We start from the raw sequence: 13,260 nt of genomic DNA on the forward strand, positions 1-13,260 counted from the left end.
CAAAAAAAAAAAAAAGAAAGAAAAACCAACCACTTATGCCTATGTACACTCCCTCATTGGCCCAACATTGGTGCAGAGGCCGCACCCAGCGGCCGCAGGAAAACTCCGCCTCCTTAGATTTTATTTAGAAAAAATGGTCAAAGAAACAAAACTTGATGTGCAAATGTTCTACAGATAGAGAACTTGCCACTGTCAAGCAGCTGGTCCTACATATGTGATCCCACAGCACGTTGGAGGCTCAAGTCCTTTAAAAGGTAAGAGGAAACACTGTCCATCTAGCATTCCTCACACCCAAACACAGCTGGGCATGAAAGTCATCCACACTGCTGATAGGTCAAGGTCCAGACTCTAGACCATGGTTTTAAAACTCAGATGGTATTGATCAATATCGGCTGGATTGGATTGGTATTGCTTTTGACTGATCCTTTATTTCGATCAATTCGATCTTAATAGACCGATATGATCTAAGGATAAAAACATAATAAAAAATTGATTTTTATTAAAAAAATGGTATAAATCTATCTGATAAGGTCTGATTCAAGCCGATCTTGACCGATCCCAAATTATAGAACCTTGCTCTAGACTGTCCTAGTTTTGTCCACTAAGCAGTTGTAGATGTTGATAGTCAAGAAAATAACCCATTAGACACTTACTTTTCAAAAGTTTATGAGTATTCTCCATTCTTTCATGTATACTAAAGTATGGTATTGGTGTTACTAAGAGAAGGAGATATGTTCAGCCACAGAATCCCTCTTGTTGGGGATGCTTATAAGAAAGAGGGTCACAGATGAGATGTTTAAAGATTGTATAGCATTTATAATTATTTTACATAATTCGGATACAAAAGTGAGTTCCATTGTGATTTAATGAAATAAATTGATGGGAGAAGAGGGTTCGCTAAGAGACAGCTTGGCTCCTGCACCAACATAAGGGCTAATGGGAACAATAGTTGTAGGGGTCGGATTTACTCCTTTCATGAGAAGCGGGAAGGTCATTTCTCCCTCCAATATGTCTAGGCATAAGGGTCACATTGCCTTTTAGGTTTCTTGTTCTTTATAATTGTATAATAATTTTTGGGGAAAAAAAATGTGACCTGGTCGTGTGGTTTCTGTACCCAGACATACAGGAGGATGCAAAACTATTGCCCCACCCCATGTGAAATTAAGAATTTCATCCATATTGATGCTCCAACACACACTCTTATTGGCCCCTACGCTAATGCATGGGCTGTACCACCAATAGCGATATCTTGCCCTTTTTTTTAATTAAAATAAAAATTGAAAGAGGATTCTAAAAGGTAATGTGACCCTAAACCAATGTGAGAACCAATGGAAACATATGTAGAAACATCAGCAACAACAAGATTTCCACGTTTCATTATGGGTGCAGAGTGGTCAAAGATTCAAGAACTAATTGGGGTAGGGAAATTTAATTTTAGGTGTTCATTCCTCTTTTGTTGGCCTCTTTTGTGTTGGATGTTGAGCAACCTTGAAAATTTTAAATGGGATAGGAAGACAAGTGGAATGATTAAACATAGACAATAAGTTTTTTTTATGGCAAGTTCACTCCATGTGTTGCACGTTGAAAATCCAAAGACAGAGAGAAATAGCATGTCACAAGGAAGGAAGATGGACGAGGACTAGAATTTTCCTAAGCCAATTGACACCCAAATGTTTGAGTCGTGTTGACTGTTGATTTGATGCAGCAATTCAGACTTCTTGGTCACAGTCTAGGCTGCCCAAAGAGGCATCCAATGGTTCGAAGGATCAGTCATGTGTTGGGATGTATACCTAGTTTCTTTCGGTCACCAAATGCCTCTCTAGGCAGCCCAACCACGAGAAAGAATCTGGATCCCTAGAACTAATAGGCCAAAAGCTAGTGTCCAGAATCTCCATATCCTTTCCAGCCCCTCTAGTGTGCATCTGATGGCTTGGAGGGCTTAGGGTGTGTGCAGGTTCCACCTTTTGGAGGGGCTGGTGGGGTTGGAGAGAATCTAGATGCATGTTTATTCCTTATACAGGAAAGTGTTTTATGAGGGGAGTTCTGTTTTAACTCAAGCACAAGGACAAATAAGAGTGTACAAGGAAACATCTACAAACATGTCAATCTCCATTTTATGGGACATGCTGATCATTTCCCTTTTTATACATATATTTTTCTTCTCCTTAATTTTGTTCTTTTTACTCTAGGAAATAATAAAAGAGAAAAGTGGTAAAAGAAAAAAATTCCAATTCTAAATAGGACAAAGTGTAGCGAACTTAATTAATATAAAGAGTCATGTACTTTTTTTTGTTTTTCATTCTTTTTAGTACTGAGTTTTCCTCGATGGGCGAGGGAAAACATTGGGGAAAACTTTGGCTTTCTTAGATTTTATAAAAGAAGAAATCCCATTAAAAAAAAAAAAAAGAAGAAGGTAAATGAAACAAGAGAATAGGTTTGGAGCCTAAGTCATAGACTGCATCTCCTCATATTCATATTATATTAAAAGGAAGGTTGGTTATGTCATTAGTTTTTTTGGAATTAGTAGTTCATCCAATAGGAGGGTGGGGATGGGAGGGGCAATGGACTTTTTCAAGGGAAAGATGAGAGTGATAGACACAGATTTAGGTATATCACTAGTATACCCAATAGGTGATCATTTTCCACTTCCCCTAATTATTTTAAGAATAGAGAAAATAGTGATTTAAGATTTTCAGCTTCCACCCCCGATCAATAATGGTTTCCTAAACTAGAGAAACAAGACAACAAATGGTGGGTTTGTCACCCCTTCAACCTAACGCACTTGGTGGAGTGTGAAGTTAATGGTCAAGTACTGAACAAGTACCTAACCCACTAGGTAGATTGGTAGAGTAGACTTGACTTCTAAAGTGAAGTCAATTTGATGGAATATTACCATCGGCTTTTTTAGTGCTATCCTTTAAATTCTTTTCTCAAGGGCACAACAGAGTAGCTACTGCAACTCAAAATTTCTGCATTTGCATCTCAAAATTAATTTTCTTTTGATGGCACTTCAGTTTCTAGTTTTCATTCTCCTTTTGGAGAGCTCATTGAGGTTAGAATCTGTCATGGGAAGAAGGATTCTAGGGAATGAGACAGATCGACTTGCTTTGCTCAACTTCAAAAGCCATATTGATGATCCTTACAGAGTTCTAAGCTCTTGGAATGATTCCATCCATTTTTGCAACTGGGCAGGGGTCAAATGTGGCCGCCGTCATTATCAACGAGTTATCGGCTTGGAGTTAATTGATAATGGCTTGGGAGGAAACATATCTCCTCACATTGGGAATCTCAGTTTTCTGCAATTTATTGACATTTCAAACAATAGATTCAATGGCGAAATCCCCAAAGAGATCGGCAATCTGTTTCGACTACAAAGCATTGTTTTTGAGAACAACACCTTCCAAGGAGAACTTCCAACCAGCTTAGCCAATTGCACTTGCCTAAGAGAAATCGATTTCACACAGAACAATCTTGTTGGGAAAATTCCGATTGAACTTACTTCTTTGTCAAAGCTGGAGATAATTGATATTGAAGTTAATGGCTTAATAGGAGATATACCTGCTTCTTTGGGTAACATTTCCTCCCTCCAAGTTATTTTCTTTAATACAAATGATCTACAGGGGAGGATTCCAGAATCTCTTGGTCAACTAACAAACTTATACTTTCTATCATTTGCTGTAAACAAGCTATCTGGTATGTTCCCTCTCTCACTGTACAATATCTCATCTCTTAATGCTATTGTTCTCCCTCAAAACCAATTGGAGGGGAACCTTCCACGAGATATAGGTCTCACTCTTCCATATCTTCAATATCTAGCATTTGGGAAAAACCTTTTCTCAGGGAACATTCCTAGTTCCATTTCAAATATTTCAACACTTGAAATATTTGATCTTGATGGTAACAATTTCTTTGGACGAGTCCCTAACAATTTGGGAAATCTTCAAAACCTGAAGGTATTCGATATTGGTAAAAATCTATGTGGAATTGGGGAAGCTGATGATTTGGATTTTGTAAATTCTTTGGTCAATTGTACAAATATAAGGCACTTGGATCTACCCCATAATCGTTTCGAGGGTCGCCTTCCCAACTTTAAAGCCAATCTGTCAACACAACTTTCAGTACTTTTGTTACAAGGGAATCAAATATCTGGAACCATCCCTGCTGGAATTGTGAATCTTGTCAACTTAACCTTATTAGATTCAGAGCTGAACTTTCTTGAAGGTATTATTCCATCTGGTATAGGTAAACTTCCCAAGCTTCAAAGATTGTTTTTGGGGGGAAACAAACTTTCAGGACATATACCATCCTCTATAGGAAATCTCACTCTTTTGTATGAACTCCATTTAGAAGCCAACAACTTCAATGCAAGCATTCCTTCCAGTCTTGGAAATTGTAAACATTTACAGTACCTAACCCTTGATCACAATAAGCTACAGGGCCCAATACCCAAACAACTTTTTCATATTTCATCATTATCAATATCTCTTGACTTATCTTATAATTCTCTAGTCGGATCCATACCAATTGAAATTGGCAACTTGAAGAGTCTTTCTACATTAGATATCTCAAAAAACAGGCTGTCTGGAGAAATCCCCTCCTCTATTGGTGGTTGTAATAGTTTGGAACATCTTTATTTAGGTGGTAATTTCCTTGAAGGAACCATTCCACAATCTTTGATTCTTTTGAAGGGGCTTCAAGATCTAGATCTTTCCAACAACAACTTATCAAGTCAAATCCCGAAAGATCTAGAAAACCTTTTAGGTTTACGGAGTTTGAATTTATCTTTCAACAATCTTGAGGGGGAGGTGCCAACAAAAGGAATTTTTGGAAACAAGAGTACAATTTTAGTGAATGGAAATAACAAGCTTTGTGGGGGAATTGCAGAGTTACAATTACCTGCATGCACTACAAAACGAGAAAAGTCCCACGCTTTCAAAAGAGTTTTGGCAATAATCAGTGTGGTTCTTGGTCTTCTTTTCATATCTACCTTTTTTACTCTTTATTGGATAAGAAAATCAAAAAGAAAGACTCCAGCCACATCATTAATTGGTGACCTGTTCTTTAAGCAGATTTCTTACAAAGAGCTCTTTCTAGCTACAGAAGGATTTTCTTCAGCTAATTTCCTAGGTTCTGGTAGTTTTAGCTCTGTATATAAAGGGATCGTCAATGAAGATGAAACAATTGTTGCGGTCAAGGTACTCAACCTTCAAAATTCAAGAGCTTACAAGAGCTTTATGGCTGAATGCAAAGCATTAAGAAATATTCGGCATAGAAATCTTGTCAAGATTTTAACTTCTTGTTCAAGTCTTGATTCAAAAGGAAAAGATTTCAAAGCCCTTGTTTATGAGTTCATGCCCAATGGGAGTCTAGATGTTTGGTTGCATTTTTCGGTGGAGGCACATAATCATTCAAGGAATTTAAGTCTTCTTCAAAGATTAAACATTGCAATTGATGTGGCTTCTGCATTGGATTATCTTCATTATCACTGCTACGTGCCGATTGTTCATTGTGACTTGAAACCAAGCAATGTTCTACTTGATAGTGATATGACTGCCCATGTCAGCGATTTTGGTTTGGCAAGACTACTTTTAGAACTTGACGACAATTCATCTCAAACTCAAACTAGTACCATTGGGATAAAAGGATCTATTGGCTATGCTGCTCCAGGTAACACATACATTATTCAATTTTTTAATAACCCATTTTTTTTTTATATGTTTTTTAAGTTTCTATCAATTTAAGGTAAGAGATTAGTTATTTAGGCACAACAACTTTTCCTCCATAAAGAATATTCATTGATAGGTATGACTCTTTGTATTGTGCACATTCATAGTTCACATTCAAGAAGGGTAACATGCATCTCCTCTTAAAATATGATATAGGTCCCTTAATAGAAACATCACAGCTTTCAAAGTGAAAATATATGAAGATTCCTATGGTCATGTTGCTTACCCTTCTTGGGCAGAATTTATAGAATATCATGCACACCATATAGTAAGTGAATCCATTAATAGTTCATTACATTATATATTTTAGTTAATAATATATTAAATTTGGATTTTATCAACCTAAAAAAAGTCTTAATTTTGCAGATCTACTTGCCCTTTACTTAGTTGTTCGGTAGGGTTGTTAGAAAAAACCCAAGTGACAGTTTAGAAAAAGGACCCAGATCAGGTTTCAAAAGATCCTGTTTATTAGGGTTAGTATTTCAATGCGATGATTAGTTGGATATTCAGATCATGCTATTGGTAGTTAACTAAGTATACCAACACACTTTTCTATCTTAACTATAGTTGATTTTGGTTTTATTCATATCAATTTCAATAAGGAATTGTTTATACTATGATCGCCATTGGATCCTAGTATCTAAATGGATCAAATATAGATTGGATTCCTATTGACATAATCAAGAAAATCATAGTTTCCAAATTAAAGAAATGACCATGCAATTTTCTACTTTTGAATAATGTGTTCACAATTTGCATATTGCATGCTTGTAAGTGATTGTATTATATGAAAAATATGTGAACCTCTAATTATTATAGTAACACTAAGAGGATTCTAAATTTTAGAATATGGCATGGGTGGAAAGGCAACAATACAAGGGGATGTGTTTAGCTACGGGATCCTTTTATTGGAGATGTTCACAGGAAAACGTCCAACAGATAAAATGTTTACTGATGGCTTAAATCTCCACAACTTTGCAAAGGCAGCTTTATCTTTAGACATGATGCAAATTTTAGATCCAACACTTCTACCCAATGAAGAACATGGTGAAGAAATTGAAGAGGAAGCTATCAACCAAGCTGAAGGTCCTAGTCGTAGGATAGACAAATGGCAAGATTGCATAATGTCAATCATTGAAATTGCACTTCAATGCTCTATGGAATCACCAAGAGAACGCATGCACATGAATGATGTTGTAAAGGAACTGCATTCAATCAAGGGAAAATTTCTTGGTTCAAGAACCTATCATTATTGAGCGTCTACTCTTGATTAGAAGGTAATTCTGAATTTCTTACCTTTGTAGTTATTGTAATTTCTTAGCCACATAATGCTCATGGAGAACAGAGAACGTGAAAGTTTTATATCATGCAGCACAGGTTGGCTGATCTAATGTTGTTCACATATGACAATTAAGGTAAAGTATCTTAAGCCCAATCTGTATCAAGGCTATAGTAATTCCTCGACAATTAACTATATTTTGAACTGTTTGTTTTGGAGGTTAGTTAGGCCTAAGAAGGAAAAATTCAAAATGAATGCATGACCCTGAAACTAGGTTAGAGACTCCTTATAGATGAGCACTCTCTCTACGTATGAAGGATCTGAAGGAAAAACACTTTCCAATTTCAATCCTCTAAAGCTAAATTTCCTTCTAATGCCTCTTGGGCACCATAAGTGCTTCAAGTGAAGGAGAGGTCTTATAATTTTTTTCTTGAGCTTCATAATTCCCCTAAAACTAGGATATTTTCATAGGAATCTAGTAAAAAATTTGTTCTTGTATTATGGCAGTCTTTAAAGCTTTTGATGATATTGGAAAATCTGATGTTAGGCATCTACAGCTCTTGTGAGAAATTCCTAAGGCATGTCGATTCAAAATTTGAAAGTAAATAGATTAAAATTATTTCCCCTTACTCTTTTCTGTAATTTCGAAACTGATATGATTCCTTGTTACTCATACATCATCAACTATCTAAAGTATAAAAATTTGTGATTAGCATGCTTATGTTTGTTGCAATTGGATATTATTAAATATGGTCGGAGAGCTTCTCCTGTTGAGGGCAATGCTGAAGGTGGGGAAGTTCGTCCCTGTGTGTTGTGTATTTGTCTCGGTATGTCCAGACATTAATTCTGTATTTGTTTTTTGTTCTTTAATATATCTAATGATCGTTTGGCCAAAAAAAAAAAAAGTTATATTAACTTGGAATAGTGTGGTTTTTAGACAAAAAAATTGTGATCCTAAGAGAATTATCCCCCTTAAACAGGTTGATTTAAATTGAACTTCCATGGGGCATCATCAGCTGGATCACAAGAATCCACTTAAAATGTTTTTTTGGCTTTCAATGTGCAGGTTCAAGATTAGTTATAAGAATGGAAACCAGGGCTCTTCAATAAGGATTGCAACAAGCCAAAAGAATGGATATTGACGAGAAGTTGGTGGAATTTTATATAAAGGAGGCATTGGCCAATTGTTTGATGAAAGACAATTAAATGGGCTGGCCATGCCTCTAATCTCATTACTTTGACATCCATTTATTGTCTTTCTAGCTTCTTTTAGTGTGTACTTATATGAACAACTAATATTGGTAGCTCGCCTGATGGCTACCATTTGTTGTTGGGATAATGTTTGTCAGGTTTGGTATGGCTCTACCTAGTTTTGTGATGTGGTATTTCATAATATGAATGCTTGCAAATAAGAGTTCCTAATTGTAATAAAAATTATCTTTACATGAATAAGATTAAAGAAAAAAAAAAAATGAGAAAGAGCATGAATTTTTATCATGGAATTTCACTTCATTGCAATGCTATAGTGGAAGTCCAAGTGGTGATGGTATTGATTTTAATGCACTCCATGAACATTTGAAGCAACATCCCAAAAAATAGTGGTTTTTTCCCTCTTTTTCTACTAACTACTTGACTTGGTTTATCAGGGTACGCTGGAAGTATGAGAACATAGTATGTTTCTAGAAGGAAATAACTTCATGGGGAAAAGAGTAGGAGAAAGTTGCCACCCAAATTAGGGTTTAAGATCCATCAATATGACTCCAAAATTGACTTTAATGAGGATTGACCAAATCCAAGAGATGTCTACGAGTCAACCTGCGGATCAAAGAAGGATTAGGCAACTCAGTCCATCTTGTGAAACGGATAGGATTCCTCTCGTGGGACCATTCTATGGTCCATGGACTCTATGGAGAGGATCCAGATCCCTTGTGAAACCAGTCTTCCCATTTCCATAGGCTCATCCACCCCTCACCCCATCTCCCACCCCACCCCTACCACAAAAAAAATATAAAGAAATAAATAATAAAATAAATAAAAATCAGTATCCATTTTCTATGATTAACCTAACCTCAAAAAACAGTCTTACACAACAAAATCTAAGTTCAAATTCCCAGTTTAGGTCCGGTTTCAATCCTCTCCAAATTCATGATCAAATTTTGTATTGTCACCATATCTGACTCAAGTTTGCATTTAGGTTGGCTTATCAAACGATGAAACCCCAAATTGATACAGTAACTATCCACAAGTCACTCATGTGTACACAAAATTTGGGTTTCAAATTCCTTGACCATTAAGAGGTCCACATGTTCTATGATTGACAGAGTTTCTGTCCTAAACAGGTTCCTAGGTTCATCCTCACATGAACTTTGTATCGGAATTCCAGATTGAAGAGATTCCCATTCTAACTTAGGTTTCTCAGATTTCAGAATCACAATTATTATCTTCGAACTATGCATTTCACATAGTAGCACGACATGTTGATAAAATAATCTCATAAAGATAACTTGCACTCATCTTTTTTATTTGTATCTTGTATTTTCCAGTTTATTCTAATGGAGATTAACAACATTGTTCACTCCCCAAGTAATGTTCACTCCCCAAGTAAGGAGGGCATTGTCGATAACATGTATGACAGTTTGGTGCAATTACATTCCATGGCTTCAGGAGATCAAGTTCAAACAACACATCACTTGACATGCATCATGCATACACAACATCACATACATACATTTTATATTATAATTTAATCATTTATACCTTAGCATGTATATCACCATTAGGGTTTCTAAACATTTTGGAGTATTACATCAAAGCCCCAAGAAAGCCAAACCCTAATTCTGGATTTCTCAACTAATACACCCGACAATATATGCAAAAATTCTAAGGCAAATAAAATAGAAAAAATCCGATAATAAAATAGAAGAGCAAAAAAATGCTCCCTAGTCATGCAGCCTTTGTGCCAGATAGAGGGGGCGACACCCCTGTTGATACCTATGTGCGCCACCTCATTGCCCTCCAAAATCTATTTCTAAGCACTAACTGTGCGCAAAATCAAAAATCTAGCATATGCTGTAGATATTGTTGGTCCTCTATGGATAGCAACCCCCCCACCACCCTCCAAAAAAAAAAAGAAAAATGGATGCTCAACAATTATCACTAATTATATTGTACTGCAGGAAAAATAGAGAGAATGAAGAGGGAAGGATTATACCTTCATCGGACAAAGCCGGAGTAGAGAACGGTGCCCGGAACTCAGGACAATGGCACAGACACTCTCTTTTCTCAAGTGTGCAAGGAGTCTCAAGTCCAAAAGTCCTTGGAAGCAATTCTATTTTCTGAATAGATTGACATTTACCAAAAAAAAAAAAAAAAAAAAAAAAAAAAAAAAAAAAAAAAAAAGAGAAAGGTAGGAAGTAATTCCTCCATTAGATCAATAGGGTGAACGGACTCCAAGGATCTTTCAATTCATTGGCCACGTAATGGTTGCCTTCATTGCCTTCAGCCATGAATTTAATTTAAAATTAATGGCTACGGTGAGCCATGTCAATAGGTGAGTTTTAGAAATGGAAAGATCAATTGTAGGGTCCAATTCAGTTCTAGGATCAAGAAGTGGGAATTTGGATGGCCAAGATGGGCCAAGGGGGTAGATTCTTGAGCCTTTCAAAGGGTGGAATGCAGGGAACATTCTCCACCCTTGGAAGAAGGCAAAAGATCAGGCTTGGGCAACAAAGTCATAATCTTGTGTGTGTGTGTGTGTGTGTGAGAGAGAGAGAGAGAGAGAGAGAGGTGTCCCAAACTTGTTAGAGTTTGAGGCAACTCATTTGAGTGCTTACATAACAATGCAATTTGGAGCATGTATTCTACCAAAAAAAAAAAAAAAAAAATGGAGCATGGAGAGTGTAGACTCCACTATAATAGTGCAGATCTTCCATCGTATAAAATGGCATGTATTATTCACCATTAGTTGGAAACAAAAATGCCTTTGCACATGAAATTCTAGAGTATCTAACTTCACTATTCTCCTCACTTGTAAGAATGATACAGAACTTTTACAACCAAACATATCTTTATCATCACCTTTCAGAAAGACAGCTAATGAATAAAGCCAAGGAATAAGCAAGGACAAGAAGATATGAACGACGACAGAAGAGAGGGGGAGTGGGTGGGGGGAGTGAAAATCCTGGAAAAGGATATACCCACTTCAAGAAGCAACAAAGAGGAATTTGCAGGCTAGGCAAAGGACTAGAATCACACATGAATGGCAATAAATTTCTCATTTTTCATACATCTTCCTGACAAGGCCCATCCAGTAAATTTCCAGGGGACATCAAATTTTCTCCCTCCCCCACCCCCCTTCTAAAATAAACTGATGAAAAAAAAAAAAGAAACCAAAATATCATTGCAATTGGCCGTTACAGTCTGAGGTGGAGTACCGAGTGGTAACAGCTTGCCATTCATTTCGCAGGTAGAGCCAAGACAATTGGTTTGGACGGTAATCAAATCCATTGCAGTGGAAACTGATGACACCACACACCTCCTATCTGAGTCATTGTTGGGAACTGCCATCATTTTCTCCACCTTGATTTGTGACTGTTTCATCTGATTTAGGTTTTTCATCTATTCCTTGATTTGTGACTATTTCATTCTGTGGTAGGTCTGAGTTAGGTTCATCCATTCCTTGATTTGTCACTGTTTCATCTAGTGGCAGGTCAGATACAGACTTGTCCATTCCTATAAGTAAGCTTCCATTTAAAACCTCATTCTTTCTATTGTTCTCCTCTTCGATTTCTCTCGTGTCTTCTTTAGTCTCAGCATGGGTAAGTGCTTGAGTTTGGGAAATAGATTCTGTCGAAGTTGAGGTAGCCACGCCCAGCCCTTTCGAAAGAGAAACATACTTGAAAACAAGTTGTTTGTAACTATTGAGCAGGTCCTCTACATCATTGATTGTTAGATCCCCAACCTGTGCATACAAGTATCGGTATTCGCTAAATGCTCTGCTCAAATGATCCTCCTTCAAAAGATCAGTAGCACCTTTCTTCTCCAAATCTGGGATTGATAACTTTTTTGTTACCAATAACTGATCTTTTACATCCATTTCTTCCTTATTCTCAAACTTGCGTTCAGATAGTCGAGGTGAAAGATGATGTCTCAACGCAGGAAGGGAACTGTTTCTTTCCTTCCTAGAATTCAAAGTCTGTGGTTTGGGCTCTATGGATTCCATTCTCAGGACATGCCCCCCATCTCTATTACTTTGATTTGATAGTCCTTCTAAATCAGTTGAAAGGCCTGAGAGAAGTGCTTGTGCAGTTTCCATGTTCTTTTCAAACTCAGCTTCGTCCATAGAAATCGATTTTGCGTCGATGTTTGAGATAAATGACTCTGCAGAGAGCATGTTTGTAAAAAAGTAGGCTGCTTCTGAGACTAAGCGTGATTGACGCCTGTATCTTTGTATATACAGCAAATTTGAATGCAATTGTGGAGGATTTGCCTGCATAAGATTATCATTGCAAGGAATTTTATAAATATTATTCCTGAAGTATGAAATCTGGGAGACATTAGGAAAGACAAACTGATGTGACTGTCAAAAGTGCAACTGCTAACTTCCCATTCATCATTATCTCAGCAAACCGGGTTCGGCTAAAATCAATCATGGTTAAATGTATGACAAGCAAAGGTTCTACCAGATTTGCAACCATAGTTGTCAAAGGCGGGAGACTTGGACGACTTGGTTGGTCGCCCTGGTTGGAGTCACCCTGCGTCCAGGACCCCTCCAACACCTTGGGTCGCCTAGATGCCGTGACAACTATGCTTGCAACATGAGCAAATAAATATTTTACGATGCATAATTCCACCAACATGTTGCTATCATGATTTTGGTTCTAAATTCAATTTAGTATTGTTCTAAGTACTTAGAACATATCAAATCTGACAAAATATCTAGAAGTCTTCTTTTTTGAGGGTTTGGTGCGGGAGGCAGGAAGGAGAGAAGTGAGGGTAGGATTTGATCCCAACATCGCTACAACCAATTAAGGCCTTGGCCAGCTGCACTGCTGGCACCTTCAGAAAGTCCTATATGAAAGGGTTCTATCGTGGGGAGCAGAACTTCGGCTGAGGAATATTTGCTTGAGGTGGTTTGGGCATGTACAATGAAGCCACTTACTGTACTGCTAAGGAGGATTTATATGGGATGGAGTAGAGGTGCTAGAAGAATAACAGGTAGACCCAGAATGAAATGGGAAGAAGTGGTTAAAAAGA

At 37.2% G+C, this 13,260-nt stretch overlaps 2 protein-coding genes across 4 annotated transcripts in view; one reads left to right on the forward strand and one right to left on the reverse strand.

Annotated features, from left to right (window-relative positions):
• The first annotated feature begins 3,065 nt into the window (after nucleotides 1-3,065).
• Nucleotides 3,066-6,982, forward strand: LOC122063929 (LRR receptor-like serine/threonine-protein kinase EFR). The gene is made up of 2 exons (XM_042627606.1): nucleotides 3,066-5,667; nucleotides 6,573-6,982. Exons 1-2 carry the CDS (start codon nucleotides 3,066-3,068, stop codon nucleotides 6,980-6,982), a joined length of 3,012 nt encoding a protein of 1,003 aa, XP_042483540.1.
• Nucleotides 6,983-10,936: 3,954 nt separating this feature from the next.
• LOC122070905 (vacuolar protein sorting-associated protein 9A-like) overlaps nucleotides 10,937-13,260 on the reverse strand; it is a 36,799-nt gene continuing 34,475 nt past the window's right edge. For all 3 annotated transcript variants that reach the window (XM_042635148.1, XM_042635158.1, XM_042635140.1), the window contains exon 5: nucleotides 10,937-12,493. In XM_042635148.1, coding sequence (XP_042491082.1) covers nucleotides 11,552-12,493 — 942 coding nt within the window. In that variant the 3' untranslated portion in view covers nucleotides 10,937-11,551. The remainder of the gene's footprint in view (nucleotides 12,494-13,260) is intronic.

The sequence above is a fragment of the Macadamia integrifolia genome, chromosome 2 (genome assembly GCF_013358625.1).
Source record: "Macadamia integrifolia cultivar HAES 741 chromosome 2, SCU_Mint_v3, whole genome shotgun sequence".
In the NCBI taxonomy this organism is placed as follows: Eukaryota; Viridiplantae; Streptophyta; class Magnoliopsida; order Proteales; family Proteaceae; genus Macadamia; species Macadamia integrifolia.